Source organism: Eriocheir sinensis, chromosome 1 (assembly GCF_024679095.1).
Source record: "Eriocheir sinensis breed Jianghai 21 chromosome 1, ASM2467909v1, whole genome shotgun sequence".
In the NCBI taxonomy this organism is placed as follows: domain Eukaryota; kingdom Metazoa; phylum Arthropoda; class Malacostraca; order Decapoda; family Varunidae; genus Eriocheir; species Eriocheir sinensis.
This window is the reverse complement of record NC_066509.1, coordinates 17,366,590-17,384,514: the sequence shown is the minus strand read 5'-3', so window position 1 is coordinate 17,384,514 and position 17,925 is coordinate 17,366,590. Positions and strand designations below refer to the sequence as shown.

The following is a 17,925-nucleotide window of genomic DNA, read 5'->3' as shown; positions in this document are numbered from 1 at the left end:
GACCACCCTACACAAACACACACACACACACACACACACACACACACACACCGCTTCGGTAGCTCAGTGTGTAACCAGAGAGAGAGGTGCGCTGCAAGGCCTGGCAGGCGAAGTTCGAGCCCACCACAGGACGAGATTTTTCCACTGACAAGGAGCAGTTACTGTCCCCATTTCAGTATGGGGAATGGGGTGTGTGGTGTGTGAAGGTCCCAACAGTACCCATAGATCGACTAATAAACCTTGCTCTAATCAGGAGGTTACTTGCTTGCGAAGAAGAGTCCAGTTCGTGATGAGGCCGTAGGTGAAACACACACACCAAGATTCGCACCTGTCCTAGGGGTTGAGACCCTTCTGTCACTTGCCTCGATACCCTGCACTTCACCCTCACCCCCCCACCCCCACCCTTCCACACCTCATCACTACCCACTGTACTGTATTCCACTATTCTTGTATTATGCAAGTTTTCAGCCTAAGGGCTGCTAAGCAGTGAATAAACCACCTATCTCACACACACACACACACACACACACACACACACACACACACACACACACACACACACACACACACATTGACGGACTTTTGTAATCGTTCTTTTTAATAATTACTTTCCTATTGAAGGATTCATGTTTCCTTAAAACAATCTGGCCACATTGATTGTTAAATACACATAATGCTTAAAGTAATAACAAGAAAACTTTTAACTGCATTCAGTGTGTCATCCTGAGCTATGTGAGTGGCATACGCCTTGTTAACATTGCAGGCAACAATCACAATGGTATTAGTATAAAATGCAAGTTAGATAAGATGAAAACAACGAATGTACGTTTAGCGATGAGCAATGCGCCATTATCACATAGCATACCCCTTCACCAAGTCTCACCTCACGTTCCTGGTACTTGAGCTCTTGCCCATGGGTGCCCTGGGTGAAGAGAGCGGCGATTGCCACAGCCATGAGGACAGCCATGAACATGGATTTACGCATCCTGGTGTGAAAGAGTTTAGCTATAAATGGGCGGGAAAAAAAATTGATGAAATGAATAAAGGGCAACGTGTGTGTGTGTGTGTGTGTGTGTGTGTGTGTGTGTGTATTTCGAGACAATTTTCTTCCTTCACACATTGAACCAGCTGGTTCCCTCGGTCACATTTTGCAGGGTACAGGAAATGTCATTTTCCTTCCTTCGCCTCTCCTCTCCTCGGAAAAGAAAAGTTTTTACTAAGTAAAACACCTTTATGCCTCCATCACCCTTCCTGTACTGTCTGATAATAATTAACCAAAATAATATTCTTCATATTTCCTCCTACACAGATTCCCATTAAACTAGCAAACAAAACATTTTTTTTATCGTGCGAGCTTGGTAACTGCTGATATTATCTCGTTCTTGAATCGTTCATTTCTTGAAATGTCCTCAACGTGTTAATATTTAATGTTGTTTTCCCTGTAGGAAATTGCTGTTGATGTAACAGGATAGGCTAGTTTGTCGCCTTTTATTTATCTAAGGAGTCTGGGAAAAAATATGCTAAATTATTTCCCAACGCACCTTCTCCCTACCTTCTTTCCTTTTTTGTCTTTCTCCCACTCATTAACTCGGGATGGAAAAGGATGCATATATGCATTAAGAAACTATAATGGGAAAATGTTGAAAACAAATGCTAAATGAGACGGCAGATTAAATAATTTTGAAATATTACTGAATGTTGTTTTTCTTCGGAATGAGACTACTGAGAAAGGGACATTAGAGACAATAAAGATTACTTATTTAAAGATGCTAGAAAAGGAGGTTTGTAATCATTACCCAATGAGAATAAATAATACCAAATGATGACGAGTCACAAATGAAGATCTGAAGACTACCAAGAAACACAAATGAATATGAAAGAGGACAAGAGGGAAAAGGTTGATAACAAAGCCTCAGAGGAGATGGATACATACTAACGAAATCTTGGTACTATATGCCACCACTAACGCCACCACTACTTACTTGAGTGTGTTGGGGTGTCGTAGGGGTGAGCTGATGAGGCTAAGAAGGACGAGGACCTGATGGTGAGACACCGTTGCAGCCGCCACCATATATACCTGCCACGCCGCCCACCTGCGCGCTCCCCACACCACGCCACGCCTCCTTCTTTCAGTTCATCCCATTTCAACCTGCCCTCAAACGCCCCTTACCACTCTCATCTGGGCCCCCCCATCCCTCACTCTTACCACAACTCTTTTCCCATCTCCTCTGCCCCGGTATTCTGCCTAGCCCTCTAACCGGTGTGGTGAAGCGTAATTTTTTTTAACATGGATTTTGCTCACTAACGGATTATCATCGCTTCCTTTCTTTCTCTTCCGCCTCCTGCTTGTCTTAACCACACCATCCTGAGTCTTTAAACTTGCAGTGGTTCCCAACCTTTTTTTCAGGCGACCCCAACCATGCACCTCTAGACATGACCGCGACCCCACTAGTTTAGTTGTATATGTGTTTTTATAATATAATAACACCATGTTTGATATTTTGAGGTCTAGGCCACCCCAGGAAAAACGCTTGGCGACCCCACTTGGGGTCGCGACCTCAGGGTTGGGAAAGGGGGCTTTAGAGTAATAAAAAAGTTTAAGTTCATATGTTTCTTCAGCTTGATTTTTATTGTTATTCATATTTGTATTTGTTTATGCTTGCTTATCACCTTATCTATTTTCTTGTTGGTTCAAATTGATTTATCAACTAATTATATTATTAATAAATTAATTCACTCATGCAGTCACCTTTTTAATCTAATTATGTTTGTGAATATAATTCTTTTCTGTATATATCTCATCCACTCGATTTTTTTTTACTTGAGTTGGCCGGCCCCAGCCATTAGAAGCGCAGTCGATTCTTTTTATATATTTTAAGGGGCTGCCGTGATATATAACTTTTGCTTGGCCAATGGTGTACCTCTTGACCAAAGTCACTGTACTTAGGGTTGATTGAAGGTCTGGACAGCTTGTGGGTAATATTTCGCTCGTCGGCGATAATTGAAAATTGTCAACTGGAGCGATGTAATTTACGCTGAGGTATTCAGGTTCACAACGTCCACGGGCTGCCTCCCAATCGTGTTATTAATTTCAATTCACGATGTAAGGTTTATTAATGCTACATTGTTTTTGTTATATATTTACTACGTTTTCTATACGACTTTTCTCGTTTTATTTAGTCCCATTTATGTATCTCTGAGCTTCTTGTGTTTCCTTACTTATTTCATTTGCTCTCCTCCGTGGTCTAGTGGTCAGCGTGCCTGGCTACCACTCCGCGGGCCCGGGTTCTAATCCTGGCCCGGGCAATCTGCCGCGTATTTCCTCCCTCCTCGCCATACATTGTATGTATATGACTGGGATTGCCTTACGCCACTACCTAGCTTTTCCACCATGAACTCAGTGACAGTAATAATTTGGCTTCATGGTCTCTCTTTACTCAACATATAGCTCCATACCTATACAAACCATAATCACATTTTTAATAGTAGTATCTCTAGTCTCTACATAGCTTACCTTCATGTAATCATCCTTCAGAACTTCATATATAGCATCACAGGTTTCTGGAACGATAATGGACAAACTTTGCTTCGAAATCCTCGTACTGTTTTAAAGTGATGTGTAGGAACACCCAGAAGCCAGATATCTGAGAGTTGCCTCTACACGTGCTACTGGTGCAATGCTTTGCCTCATATTTGTCTCTTGCCTCTGTATGTAGGATTCCACATTCGACAGGAGAGTATAAAAAAAAACTGTTTATGTTCATCCTCATGTAATTCCGAAACAAATTTTCATTTTCATCCTGCAATTCACGTAGGATTGTCACAGAGCTTCCCATTACCTCACGTCTTTGCAACCACCCCCGGCACCAGACACGTCTCTGTGATCTCTTGTTTTTCTTTTTAATGCAGGCACCAATTATAATGGTACAGAGTGTTATCTTCTTTTGAAGTATGGCGCGCACCATGGTGATCCTACCGCACTAAACCACTAGCTCACAACCCCTGCTTACGGCCGACTAACCTCCAACCACCACACTCAGCCGTGTGGACACCTTCGCGGGCATAGTCTGCAGACTTTGCCCGGTTAGGGCACAGCCTGCCGGGCACAGCTCGACCGTGTGGACGTGGCATAACCCCGTGGTGCTCGCTTCTGACGTCATCTGCGCTCATTCCCGCTTCCTATCGTGATCTGGTAACAGTGTTTGCCCGACGGGCAGTGCTCGATCGTGTGGACGTGGCTTTAAGTCATATTTACCTGTTATTTTATTTATTCTTTATATATATATATATATATATATATATATATATATATATATATATATATATATATATATATATATATATATATATATATATATATATATATATATATATATATATATATATATATATATATATATATATATATATATATATATATATATATATATATATATATATATATATATATATATATATATATATATATATATATATATATATATATATATATATATATATATATATATATATATATATATATATATATATATATATGTATATATATATATATATATATATATATATATATATATATATATATATATATATATATATATATATATATATATATATATATATATATATATGTGTGTGTGGGGGGCATTCCAGACTTTGAACACTTTTACAAGTATTTTATGTTAAGACTATATCGGAATAGGTAAATTTTATGCGAATGGAAAAGTAAGATTAAAATATTATTTTGATAGCATTGGTCAAACCGTTTATGGTGATATAATGTTAGGTTAGAAGTATTCAAAAGAATGGAATTAAGGTTAATGCTTTTGATTTTTTTTGTATAGCTGTATTGTGTAATATCATCCAACTTAGAGAAAAGCATTTTAGAAAAGTAGGTAATGAAAAGGAGTATTCATGGCAATGTTCATAACAACTATTAAGTTAGCTTTCCATCACAGCATGAATTAAATGTTATTGGAGAAGGTATGGGAAATAAATAGCATGCCATAGTGAAACTATTAAGAAACTCGCTTCACATTTATACCCTGACAGTGCCTTCCCTGGGAGTGGACCCCGTACGCAGGATGACTGTGAGAGGCGTTGGTACAACGTACAACAAAAATCAAAGCCTCGCATTGCCAAGTACATGAATGAGCAGCGGCAGACTGGTAATTTTTTTGAGTTGTTATGTCTTTAAATGTAAAACTTATATTAGTTAGTTTTTTTCGTGCTCACAGAATTCTATACTGGCCACAAATAATGCCTTTATTTCAGCTTAAAGTTAATACGTTCATAGCAGTGAACTGCATATGTGATATGTATATATTTTTTTAATGTTCATCTGTCAATGACTATCAGTCTATCTAAATACCTTGGCTGTCTTCCCCCAATGAAGGGTTGTAGCCAAGACAGACACAAACTCACTCACACATTCACACTCATGTACATCACTGTCTCAGCTGCACAGCCCCTGAGGGAGTAAAAAAAATGCCCTCATTGCTCTCACTGTACGGGGGATTAGCTGCACAGTTCAGGCAGGGAACTTCCACACCAAGGCTTCACAGCATACACTGGTTTACCCCTGCCCCTTCATAACAATGACATTTCCCCCCAGCACCTGAGTGCCCCACATGTGTGGCACCACAGATGCGCAGGCGCCTTCCTAACTACGATATTAACTGTGGTAGATAAACTGGTTTATGACATCATAGGCTGCTCGTCTCATGTATTCAAAGGGGAACCAGAGCCATTCAGCATTGACACAGCTGATGATGTGCTAGGGATAGGACAGCAGCAGCAGCAGTCAAGCAGCAGTGAAATATTGACTGGCCTGTATGTTTGTGGCAAAAACTTTTATATTCTCATTAAAACAATTTATTAATCACTTTTAAATTCATATTCTTTGTAGATACACACTTTATCAGTCAATTACTTTACAACCAATAACAAATAGTGGAATATTTATGTTAATAAGTAATATTTCACCGTTATGACCCTATTTCTTCAACTACCTATTTAAGTTACATGCATTAATCATGACTAATATATGACCCTTTTTTTCAGCTCTGCTGCTGTATCGCTAGAGACCGTCCCAGCACATTGTTCATTACTTGTGGAAGAGATACCATCAGCTACTCCGTCAACAGCCACTGCTTCAACATCTTCTGGCACAATGACACCTGCCACTGCAAGGGATGACAATAAAGCTGCTCCACCACAATCACCACCTACTTCATCGGAGTTAAGATATGCTTTTCATAGGGCAGCAGCATAATTTTTTTGTGCTGGGGCTGAATATTACTGCCTCAAGGCTATGATTTTATCACAATTTTTTTATATTTCTGAGGGGGTTAGGGTGGAAGGGATGAAAAAAAAAATCTCTGCTGTTTTTCGACAGAAATGGTTAGCAAATTCATTCAAAGTACAAAATTTACCAGAAAAAAAAAATGTGTGCCATTGTGAGTTGGTTCACTTGAGATTGGGCATCTACTTATTGGCTCGACTGAAGGAGACATATCTTTGTATGTCGAAGGGCCCTGGTTCAGCTCCCACAGCCAGCACTCTTTAATTAACTCAGATTTTTCTGAGTTCCCTAGATTAAGTTATCAGTGTTTAACGAGGAGATTTGCACCGGCACCCAGTTCGGGGTGTTACAAGATACTTTGTTACAATCAGGTCACTTGGTAAAGTCTGTTCACTTAAGTCCGACCCAAGCTGACAACATTAACCTAAGCGTGTTTGCAAGCTGAGTGCTAATTGGCTACTGCTATGGCTTCCAAATTTTCTTTAACCTCTGTTTGTGTTTATCTCACGCAGCACTTTCTGCTAATCTGCACTGTGCTTACGAACACGCTTAGGTGTATGTTGTCAGCTTGTGTCAGACTTAAATGAACAGACTGCAGTCGTTGGTCACCGGCAGAACCTGAACTTGCTGATGTACCAGCCCAGCATGCTGACCATTCAGGTACGGCCAGGTTATGCAACTGAAGGGTCTGTAAATCTCAATATTCTAAGGAAGTAATTGTGCAAATTTGATGCTTCAGAAGCTGACGCACATAATTTGTATTAAATTTCTGCAAGGAAAGCACAGTGTGTATATCATGAATTATATGATGAAGAGTTAATGACAAATACCTTCAAAGAGAATTGATAAATAATTAAATCACAATCTTATGAGAATACTGCTATTTATATCACATATTTCATAGTATGTTATCATAGAAATAAAAGATGCTGAAAACTGGACTCCACTACTTTATTGAATATATGAGTAATTATATACTAACTTTGTAATAGAGCCAAGATAAAAAAGCTATGTTTTTCTGTGGTCATACCATGATCTCATGAAAATAAATAGGTTGACATATATAATTAATTACTACGTATTTTGTTATGACGACTATTGCACGTTAATACCATAGCTTTGAATCCAATGATGAATATCTTCAAGCAAGACACAAATAGCAACAGATTGGTCACCAGTTCACTCAGTAAACACAATAGTCCAGAAAAGTATACACTGAATTCAAAATAAAGTTGTTTTTCCACCTGGAACTTTGTAAATAGAAACCAAATAACAAATAAAAGTACAGCTTTCCACCTGGAATAAAGTAAACAAACCAAGTAACAAATAAAACTACAATTTTCAAAGAAGTGCAAGGCAGGCGTCCGATTTAATCCATTTCATCCATTTGTGAATATGTACATAAAACTTTAGTAAGAGCAAGTTATTACAGTTATAATTACCTTTTTTTAAGTATATGATCATAATTACCACAGGAAGTCCTCAAAATGTCACTTATTCCATTTGTGACCAGCATCAATGACTGGAGTAAGAAATAAATACATAAATAACTTTTTTTGGCAGAGAAATACAAGAACATTCTACTACAAGAAGGCCTTCAAATTCCATTTAATCCATTTGTGATTATGTAAGCAATTTTCAAGTAAAATAAATACACAACTTTTACATAAAACTCAAAGAAGTACAAAATTTTACAACAGTTAATTACTTCAGGAGATATACTTCACAGTCTTCACCACATAAGTTTGGTTAAAAGACAAACTGACCGCGAACTCACTAGGTTCCAACCTTTAGTATAATAGCTGTAGCTGAAAAGTAGGGGGGTGGGCAGTACTGGATATGCTGTCCCCCCACTTTGAAAAGTGGTGGGGACTTGTCCCCCTGTCCCCTCCCCCCCCTGAATGAGGCCCATGGTTACGATGGAGGCTGGACGTTTCGCCTGTATGCCAGTTCGCCGATACCCGCGAACTGTCTTATTTCATTCACCAGCAAAATGTCCAGCAGGACGATTCGCCGGTGTGCCAGTTCCCTGATGCCGTCTAAACTCTAGAAACCATGAATGCATATGTTTACCTGATACTGATGGCACTGGTAGTAAGAATGATGATAGCATAAGATAGGGTTTTATTTTCTTTAATTGTAAAAACACACGCAGAAAATAAGGGAAACAGTAAAAATAGTTTTTTTCCATCACTCAAGAATTATTTGTACGTAGACAAACACTTAAAGATATCACGCACTACAATTTTCTACGTATCTACTTTCTTCCCATTTTCTCGTACTCATTCTTTTATTTTTCGTAACTCATTTTTACATAAATATTAACATAAATATTTACGCGATGTGGTCGCCTCGATCTTTCGTTCCTCCTCCTTAACACTCGCATATGTCACTAACAAGCTTTCTTACCACCATTACCTCCATACGAATGACCAGTAAGAGTAATTTGTTTTTCTAACTCGATTTTAAAGCACAACAGTATTTATAAATCATATTTTAAATTACTTTTTTATGCAATTTTAATGTCTTTTTCATTTGCATGGGTGTACCTTTTGCTACAGATATATCTTTTTATTCCAGTGTTTCGTTTTCCTTAACTCAAATATTTCACATTTTAACCAATAACAAAGGCATCAAACACTAATTGTATGTACAAGCTATGTAAGTTTTTTTCTCTACTCACATAAACTGCTTCGTTTTCCTTTGGTGCTATTATTTTCACATAAGTGCACTCTATCACTTCCTCAACACCGGCAAGTTGGTAAAATTCTGCATGCTCTTCACGGATCTCCGCCCTATCAAGGGGAAACTGGATAAACCTCCTGATTACCTACGGGGCACTAAGGGCGGCCAGAGTTTCCGCAATCACCCTGCTTACACTACTTTGGCTTACCCCAAACTCATCACTTGAACACTGCTGCATTTTTCCTGTAGCCAAGTATCTTAAGTCAAAATCATTTTCAATCCCGGGGTGAGGGAATGCTCCCTTTGAACTGGATCTTGTAGCTCTCTTCTCACCAAATCAGTCACATATTCCATTCCTGCACGGTCTAATATGTACCTCTTGACAAGTTCATCATCGTTATACAGCTCCAAAGAGTCCTTTCGATCTATAAAAGTGCGGAGGTGGGCTAGGCGAGGAACTCCGGCGGCCATGTTGATATGGGTCTGGGTCTGGGATTTACTATGAACTGTCCTATTAAGTGTTTAGAAGTCCTCGCCAGCACTCCCAAGTTAATACCGAGGTTAATAGTAGGGATTAGGCTAATAGTTGGTGAGGATACACTTTGAGAGTGAAGTTAATAGTAAAGTCAAAAGTTAATATCAAGTTTAGTATTAATAGTTGACGAGGATACGGCCCCAGGATCCATACGAGAGCTCGTATGGATCCTGCATCAGTCATAAGTTTACGCGGGTTCCCTCATAAGTGCGGACGAGGGTCTCGCCCGCGCCGTGTGAAAGGGGCCTTACGAGTCACTAAACTATATTTTATGATTAAAGCATATAAAAAATCAATTACCCTCCACCTAAATCACTCCCGTCTTGTTACAAAGCTTTTTTCCATGTCATCACTACCATCAGTGACATTTGATTTTGCGGCGCCCATGTCATTAAGCCGCGAATTTTGGAAAATCAACCGCTTTGGTGCGAATCGCCATAATTCCCTTATTTGTGGGGCGACAGAAATGTTTTTGGTATCAATCAACGGCAAAATAAAAGGGCTATATTCGTTAATAAGTGTCCGAGCTCAAAATCCGACTCGAAAGGGTAAAAAATCGAATAAATAAGCAAAAAACGACTGAATTTTTTTTTTTTTAAGTTCCCAATCTTGAAACCCATTCATTTTTTGAAATTTTCAAAACATTTATTAAACAAATAATTTAGCCCTGCTAATGTGCTTTCCAATATGATGCATAATATTTCCCTACTCGCAGTAGTTCCGTTGCTAGAGCTCGAAACGTAAACCCTTTTGAGAGCGATTTTGACGAACTCCAGACACTTTGCCGTTTGTGTCTAGTGTGGCATTGCTATTGCCTCTAGAAGACTGTAATTTGGCATGTAGCCCCTCTTGGCAATGTAGGTTGACCAGCTCGAAGGATTTGTTCATATGTCGACTCCAAGTTTGTCGTCGAGCCGTCACAAAGTAACCTGTTTTTGGCCCTTTTGCCGCGATTTGTACAGGTCCTAGTTTTTTGCCTATAACTTTTTTTTATTTATTTGTTTTTATTTTTAAGCACGCCTTCCTAGCTTCAGTAGTTTTTGCTTGAACTTGACCAGAATTCGCGAGGAAAACTCGCCGAATCTGACTCATTTCACGCGCCACGACGAAAAACCTTCCAGACGCCACAAAAAATAATATATCTACATAAAAATTCATATATGAACGCTTCAATATGTTGACTATATTGTTTTAAAATAATTTTAATATATATATATATATATATATATATATATATATATATATATATATATATATATATATATATATATATATATATATATATATATATATATATATATATATATATATATATATATATATATATATATATATATATATATATATATATATATATATATATATATATATATATATATATATATATATATATATATATATATATATATATATATATATATATATATATATATATATATATATATATATATATATATATATATATATATATATATATATATATATATATATATATATATATATATATATATATATATATATATATATATATATATATATATATATATATATATATATATATATATATATATATATATATATATATATATATATATATATATATATATATATATATATATATATATATATATATATATATATATATATATATACATATATATCCGAAGAGGTGGCCAAAATGGGGGTCAATTACGGGAGGAGAGGTGTTCTGATACCTTCCTCTTCAAAAAGTTCAAGTCGTAGGCAGGAGTATATACAGATGAAGGAAGATTGTTCCAGAGTTTACCAGCGCGAGGGATGAAAGAGTGAAGATGCTGGTTAACTCGTGCGTAAGGGATTTGGACAGTAAAGGGATGAGCTTGAGTAGAAAGTTGTGTGCGGCGGGTCCGCGGGAGAGGGGGAGGCATGCAGTTAGCAAGTTCAGAAGAACAGTCAGCGTGAAAATATCGATAGACAGGGGCGTAGCCAGGATTTCAGTTAGGGGGGGGGGGGCAGAATCTTTTCCAGTTTGTCTCTCAATACTGATATGGATCTACACCAGTGGTTCTTAACCTTTTTCATCGTATGACCCCCTACGACTCTCCAGGGTATTGCCGTGACCCCTATAATAAATTTTGTAATGGTGACCTTTGTGTAAAGGTAAGGTAAAACGAAACTATATGAAGATACTGATTTATAGAAAATATTGCAAATAAAAGACCTTGATAAATGCCACAGATCCCCTGCAAGTGCTATTTCAAAATCCATGGAACTAATGCACATAAAATAAAACCTACTTATTCAATCAGTGGAAGGATTGACATTGTTTTGCAGCCATAAGTAACATCAAAGCGAGGAGCAGTGTTCAACAGGCAACACCTCATGTCGCTGCCAATCACAAGTCTAATGCGTGCCTTCGTTTTCAGTGCCATCATTGATGAGAATCCAGCCTCGCAGCGATAGGTCGAGGTCCAGTATGGTCAGTGCACGCACCGAAAGAAGAGGATAGTCGTCCTTCAATGTCGCCCAAAATGTCGGAAGCTTCTGTTCAGAAAAATCAACTTTCAACTGAGTATCCTCACGAGTTTGAAGAAATTCTACCTTCGCAGCAACATCAGTATCACAGATGGCACTGTCCTTCACCGATAAGGGTCTGGAGATCCACGCATCAGTACAGCGGTCATCCAGTCCTGAAAAGTAACTTTCGATGGCGTCATTCACCGCCAGAAGATGAGCTGAGATCTCACGGAAACTGCATTCAGATTCTGCCATAGAATCTAGGATAGTTGTCATCTGAGGGAAGAAAGTTGTGTCACTGTCTAGAGCTGAACTCTTTTAACGTAAAGTTGAATCTTACACTTGAATATTGCCAATTTGTCACGAACTGTGTGCAGCATTGCAAGGTTTCCTTGGAGTGAAATATTCAGAGAATTCACTTCAGAGAAGAAATCAGCCAAGTAGGCAACCTTTGTTACGAAACAGTCATCTTGCATCATTTGATGAAGATTTTCTTTTGAGGTACGACCTTGTTGCAACAGCATTGTTATTTCGTCTCGAAGTTCAGCACGCGATTCAGAACTTTGCCACGTGAGAGCCAACGTACCTCCGTGTGAATCAGGAGAACAGAGAAGTCAGAGCCCATTTCTTCACAAAGCACTTTAAAAATCCTTGAAGTTGTTGCGCTCCCTCGGATATAGTTCACTATCTTCAGAACGTCAGTGAGCACTTCTTCAAATCCAGGTGGGAGAGTCTTCATCGCCAAAGCATAAAGATGAATCATGCAATGAGTGAAGGGGACATGCGGAGCGACATTCTTCATGAAGGCTTTGAACCCGGATTTGTAACCAATCATGGAAGGAACCCCATCTGTACACAGACCGACAAGTGCCTTCCAACTCAGCTCATGTTTAATAAGGAGAAAGGCTTCTAGGATTTTGAAAATATCCTCTCCACGAGTTGTTGTGGCCACTGGCTCAGAGTACAAGTACTCATTCTTCATACCTTCCTTGTCAAGGTAGCGAACATAAACAATAAGTTGGGAACATGAAGCAACATCTGTCGACTCATCCAGTTGCAAGGAATAAACAGGACTACTCTTCACAGCACTCACCACTTGCAGGGGAATATCCTCACTCACGTCCGAGATCCTACTTTTGACTATATCATTCAAAAGGGAAATTGCCCTCAACTTAATTGCTGTTCTACAAGAATCACCTTCGTTGCTTCCAGAATGCAAGGCTTAATCAGATTTTTACCAATTGAATGAGGCTTCTTGGTCTGCACGATTTTTAGAGCAATTTTATATGAAGCCTCCAGCGCGCTCCTTTGTTCTGACGAGCGAACTGACCGGTGGAATCGATGCGACTGGCCTTCATAGCAGCTTCTTTTCGCTTGAAATAGTCCAAGCTCTTGTCCACCAGTTGGCTATGGTAAGACTCAAAATGAACCTTCAGTTTGCTTGGCCTCATACTTTCATGACTCAAAACCTTGGTGCAACTGCTGCGCCTTGGGAGTCACAGCCAAGGGCGGAGCACATACAGATCTCGCCTCCGTAGCTATGATCTGACTGACTGACTGATATTGTGGTTGATGTTTTCAGCAGCTGGCCGCTTCACATACATGAAATAAATTATTTTCTCCCAAACTCTCCGTGACCCCTCGAGAAACACCAAACGACCCCTACAATGGGTCACGACCCCCGGGTTAAGAACCGCTGATCTACACTATTTGGGCGGCCACAGCCATGCACGGCATGTCATTCTCCAGAACTTCCAACAAACCCACACAAAAAAAAAAAAGAGTTCTTGAAGGGGGGGGTGGGCACGCGCCCCCTGTGCCCTCCCCCTGGCTACGTCACCGTCGATAGAAGATAGAAAGAGAGGCAACATGGCGGCGGAATTTAAGAAGTAAAAGACTATCAGTAAGAGAAGGAGAACTGATGAGACGAAGAGCCTTAGACTCCACTCTGTCCAAGAGAGCTGTGTGAGTGGAGCCCCCCACACGTGAGGTGTATACTCCATGCGAGGGCGGACAAGGCCCCTGTATAATTATGGAGAGCAGCTCTGCGGGGGAGAAGAACTGGCGGAGACGATACAGAACCCCCAACATCGATGAAGCTGATTTAATGAGGGAGGAGATGTGAAGTTTCCAGTTAAGATTTCGAGTTAAGGATAGACCGATGATGTTTAGTGTTCAAGATGGTGACAGCTGAGTGTTATCGAGTTGATAGGTGGATAAATTGGGTTTTTGAGGCATTGAAGGACACTAGGTTCCTTTTACCCCAATCGGAAATGATAGCAAGGTCTGAGGTTAAGCGTTCTGCAGCCTCCAGTCTGGAGTCTTGTATTTCCTGTTGAGAGGGTCATCTGTTGAAAGAAGTTGAATAATGCAGAGTGGAGTCATCAGCGTATGAGTGGATAAGACAGTTTGTTATAGAAAGAAGATCATTGATGAATAAGAGGAAGAAAGTGGGTGATAGAACAGAGCCTTGTGGAACACCACTGTTGATAGGTTTAGGGGAAGAAGAGTGACCGTCTACCACAGCAGAGAGAGAACGGCCGGAAAGGAAACTGGAGATAAAGGAACAGAAAGAGGGATATAATCCGAAAGAGGGCAGTTTAGAAAGCAAAGACTTGTGCTAGACTCTATCGAAGGCTTTCGATAAGTCTAACGCAACTGAGAAAGTTTCACCGAAACGGCTAAGAGAGAATGACCAAGAATCAGTTAAGAGAGCAAGAAGATCGCCAGTAGAACGCCCCTTGCGGAATCCATACTGGCGATCAGATAGAAAGTTAGAATTGGAAAGGTTCCTTTGAATGTGTTGGTTAAGGATTGGTTCAAAAGCTTTAGATAGACAGGAAAGTAAAGCTATAGGGCGGTAGTTTGAGGGATTGGAACTGTCACCCTTCTTAGGCACAGGCTGTACGAAGGCGTACTTCCAGCAGGAAGGAAAGGTAGATGTTGATAGGCAGAAGCGAAAGAGTTTGACCAGGCAGGGTGTCAGTACGGAAGCACAGTTTTTAAGGACAATAGGAGGCACTCCATCAGGTCCATAAGCCTTCTGAGAGTTGAGGCCAGAGAGGACATAGAAAACATAATTCTTAAGAATCTTAATAACAGGCATGAAAGAGTCAGAGGGGAGGTTGAGTAGGAGGAATATGCCCAGAATCGTCCAGAGTGGAGTTGTTACAAAAAGTTTGAGTGAAGAGTTCAGCCTTAGAGATAGATGAGACAGCAGTGCTGCCGTCTGGATTAAGAAGAGGCGGGAAAGAGGAAGAAGTGAAATTGGAGATATTTTTGGCTAAGTATATACACCTTTTCCCAAAATTAAAATTTCAAAATGGCGCACATACACCAAGCCTCGGAGTCCCCGCCTGGGGGGGGGACCACAAATTCCCCCAGGGAGGACTCCCCTTCTGGCTGCCGACCCGAGAGGTGTCTTGATAACTCCTCGAACCTCTTTCTTCTCAATTTCTGCAACATTCGCGGTCTTCGCTCTAATTTTCATTCTGTGGAACATCATCTCTCCTCCTCTAAACCTCACCTTCTCTTCCTTACCGAAACACAGGTTGCTGAGGCTACTGACAGCAATCTCTACTCTGTTCCCTCCTACTATCTATATCCTAAATTTCAATCCAAAGCTGGATGTTGCGCCTACGTGCGCAACGACATCACTTGCTCTCGTGCCCACGACCTTGACTCTTCTGAATTTTCCACCATCTGGTTAAGACTTCACTGTCATTCTATTACTAAATACAACTGTGCTGTTTATCTCTCACCTAACTCTACCAACTATGTAAAATTCTTTGACTATTTGAATTCTAAAGTGGAGCACATCTTGACCCACTCTCCCTTCGCTGAAATCTCCATCCTAGGAGATTTCAATGTTCACCACCAGCTTTGGCTTTCATCCTCTTTCACTGACCATCCTGGTGAACAAGCCTACAACTTTGCTATCCTCAACGACCTAGAGCAGTTGGTCCAGCACCCTACACGTATTCCCGACCGTCTTGGAGATCGGCCAAACATTCTAGACCTCTTCCTTACCTCAAACCCTTCTGCTTATTCTGTCAAACTGTTCTCTCCGTTGGGCTCCTCCGATCACAATCTTATTTCTGCATCCTGTTCTATCGCTCCTGTACACCCTCTGGACCCACCGAAGAGGCGATGCTTCTGGCATTTTGCTTCAGCTCGGTGGGACGACCTGAGGATGTACTTTTCCGATTTCCCGTGGAATGATTATTGCTTCCAGGATAGAGACCCCTCTGTGTGTGCTCAGCGCATCACAGAGGTGATTGTCTCTGGAATGGAGGCATACATTCCTCGTTCTTTCTCTACTCCTCACGCTAAAAAGCCTTGGTTTAATCACGCTTGTTCTCGTGCTGTCAATGATAGAGAGGTAGCTCACAAAAGGTACCAGAGCCTTCAAACTAATGCTAATTATGAACTTTACATTTCTGCCCGAAATCGTCCCAAATCTATTCTCCGACTAACCAAAAATTCTTTCATTAATAGAAAATGTCAAAACCTTGCTTTCTTTAACTCTTCCCGTGACTTCTGGCATCTAGCCAAAAACATCTCCTCCAACTTCACTTCTTCATCTTTCCCTCCACTCCTCAGTCCTGACGGCAACACTGCCGTCTCATCTATCTATAAGGCTGAACTCTTCTCTCAAACTTTTTCTAAAAACTCCACTCTGGACGATTCTGGGCATATTCCTCCTACTCATCCCCCCTCTGACTCCTTTATGCCTGTTATAAAGATTCTTCAAAATGATGTTTTCTATGCCCTCTCTGGCCTCAATCCTCAGAAGGCTTATGGACCTGATAGAGTGCCTCCTATTGTCCTTAAAAACTGTGCCTCCGTGCTGTCACCCTGCCTGGTCAAACTCTTTCGCCTCTGCCTGTCAACATCTACCTTTCCTTCTTGCTGGAAGTATGCCTTCATACAGCCTGTACCTAAGAAGGGTGACCGCTCCAATCCCTCAAACTACCGTCCTATTGCTTTACTTTCTTGTCTATCTAAAGCTTTTGAATCAATCCTTAACCGGAAGATTCAAAAGCACCTTTCCACTTCTGACCTTCTATCTGATCGCCAGTACGGGTTCCGCAAGGGGCGTTCTACTGTTGATCTCCTAGCCTTCTTAACTGACTCTTGATCATCCTCTCTTAGCCGTTTCGGTGAAACTTTTGCTATTGCGCTGGACATATCAAAAGCTTTTGATAGGGTCTGGCACAAATCTTTGCTTTCTAAACTACCCTCCTACGGTTTCTATCCTTCTCTCTGTACCTTTATCTCCAGTTTCCTTTCTGACCGTTCTATTTCTGCCGTGGTAGACGGTCACTGTTCTTCCCCTAAATCTATTAACAGTGGTGTCCCACAGGGTTCTGTCCTATCTCCCACTCTTTTTCTGTTGTTCATTGATGATCTTCTTTCCAAAACGAACTGTCCTATCCATTCCTACGCCGATGATTCCACTCTGCATTATTCAACTTCTTTTAATAGAAGACCCACCCTTCAGGAACTTAACGACTCAAGGCTGGAGGCTGCAGAACGCTTAGCCTCAGACCTTACTATTATTTCCGATTGGGGCAAGAAGAACCTGGTGTCCTTCAACGCCTCAAGAACACAGTTTCTCCACCTATCCACTCGACACAATCTTCCAAACAACTATCCCCTATTCTTTGACAACACCCAGCTATCACCTTCCTCAACACTAAACATCCTCGGTCTATCATTAACTCAAAATCTCAACTGGAAACTTCATATCTCATCTCTTACTAAATCAGCTTCCTCGAGGCTGGGCGTTCTGTACCGTCTCCGCAAGTTCTTCTCCCCTGCACAGTTGCTGTCCATATACAGGGGCCTTGTCCGCCCTCGTATGGAGTATGCATCTCATGTGTGGGGGGGGGCTCCACTCACACAG

General features: G+C 40.4%; 1 protein-coding gene across 6 annotated transcripts in view; it reads right to left on the bottom strand.

Annotated features, from left to right (window-relative positions):
- LOC126995690 (pigment-dispersing hormone 1 peptides-like) overlaps positions 1–17,925 on the bottom strand; it is a 103,459-nt gene that overhangs the window by 37,832 nt on the left and 47,702 nt on the right. For 2 of the 6 annotated variants that reach the window (XM_050855559.1, XM_050855549.1), the window contains exon 2: positions 884–986. The exons of 2 other annotated variants lie outside the window; for them this stretch is intronic. In XM_050855559.1, the coding sequence (XP_050711516.1) occupies positions 884–986 (103 nt within the window). Of the gene's footprint in view, positions 1–883; positions 987–1,982; positions 2,148–17,925 lie in introns of those variants that run through there. 2 more of the 6 variants (XM_050855541.1, XM_050855502.1) reach the window with 2 other exon arrangements.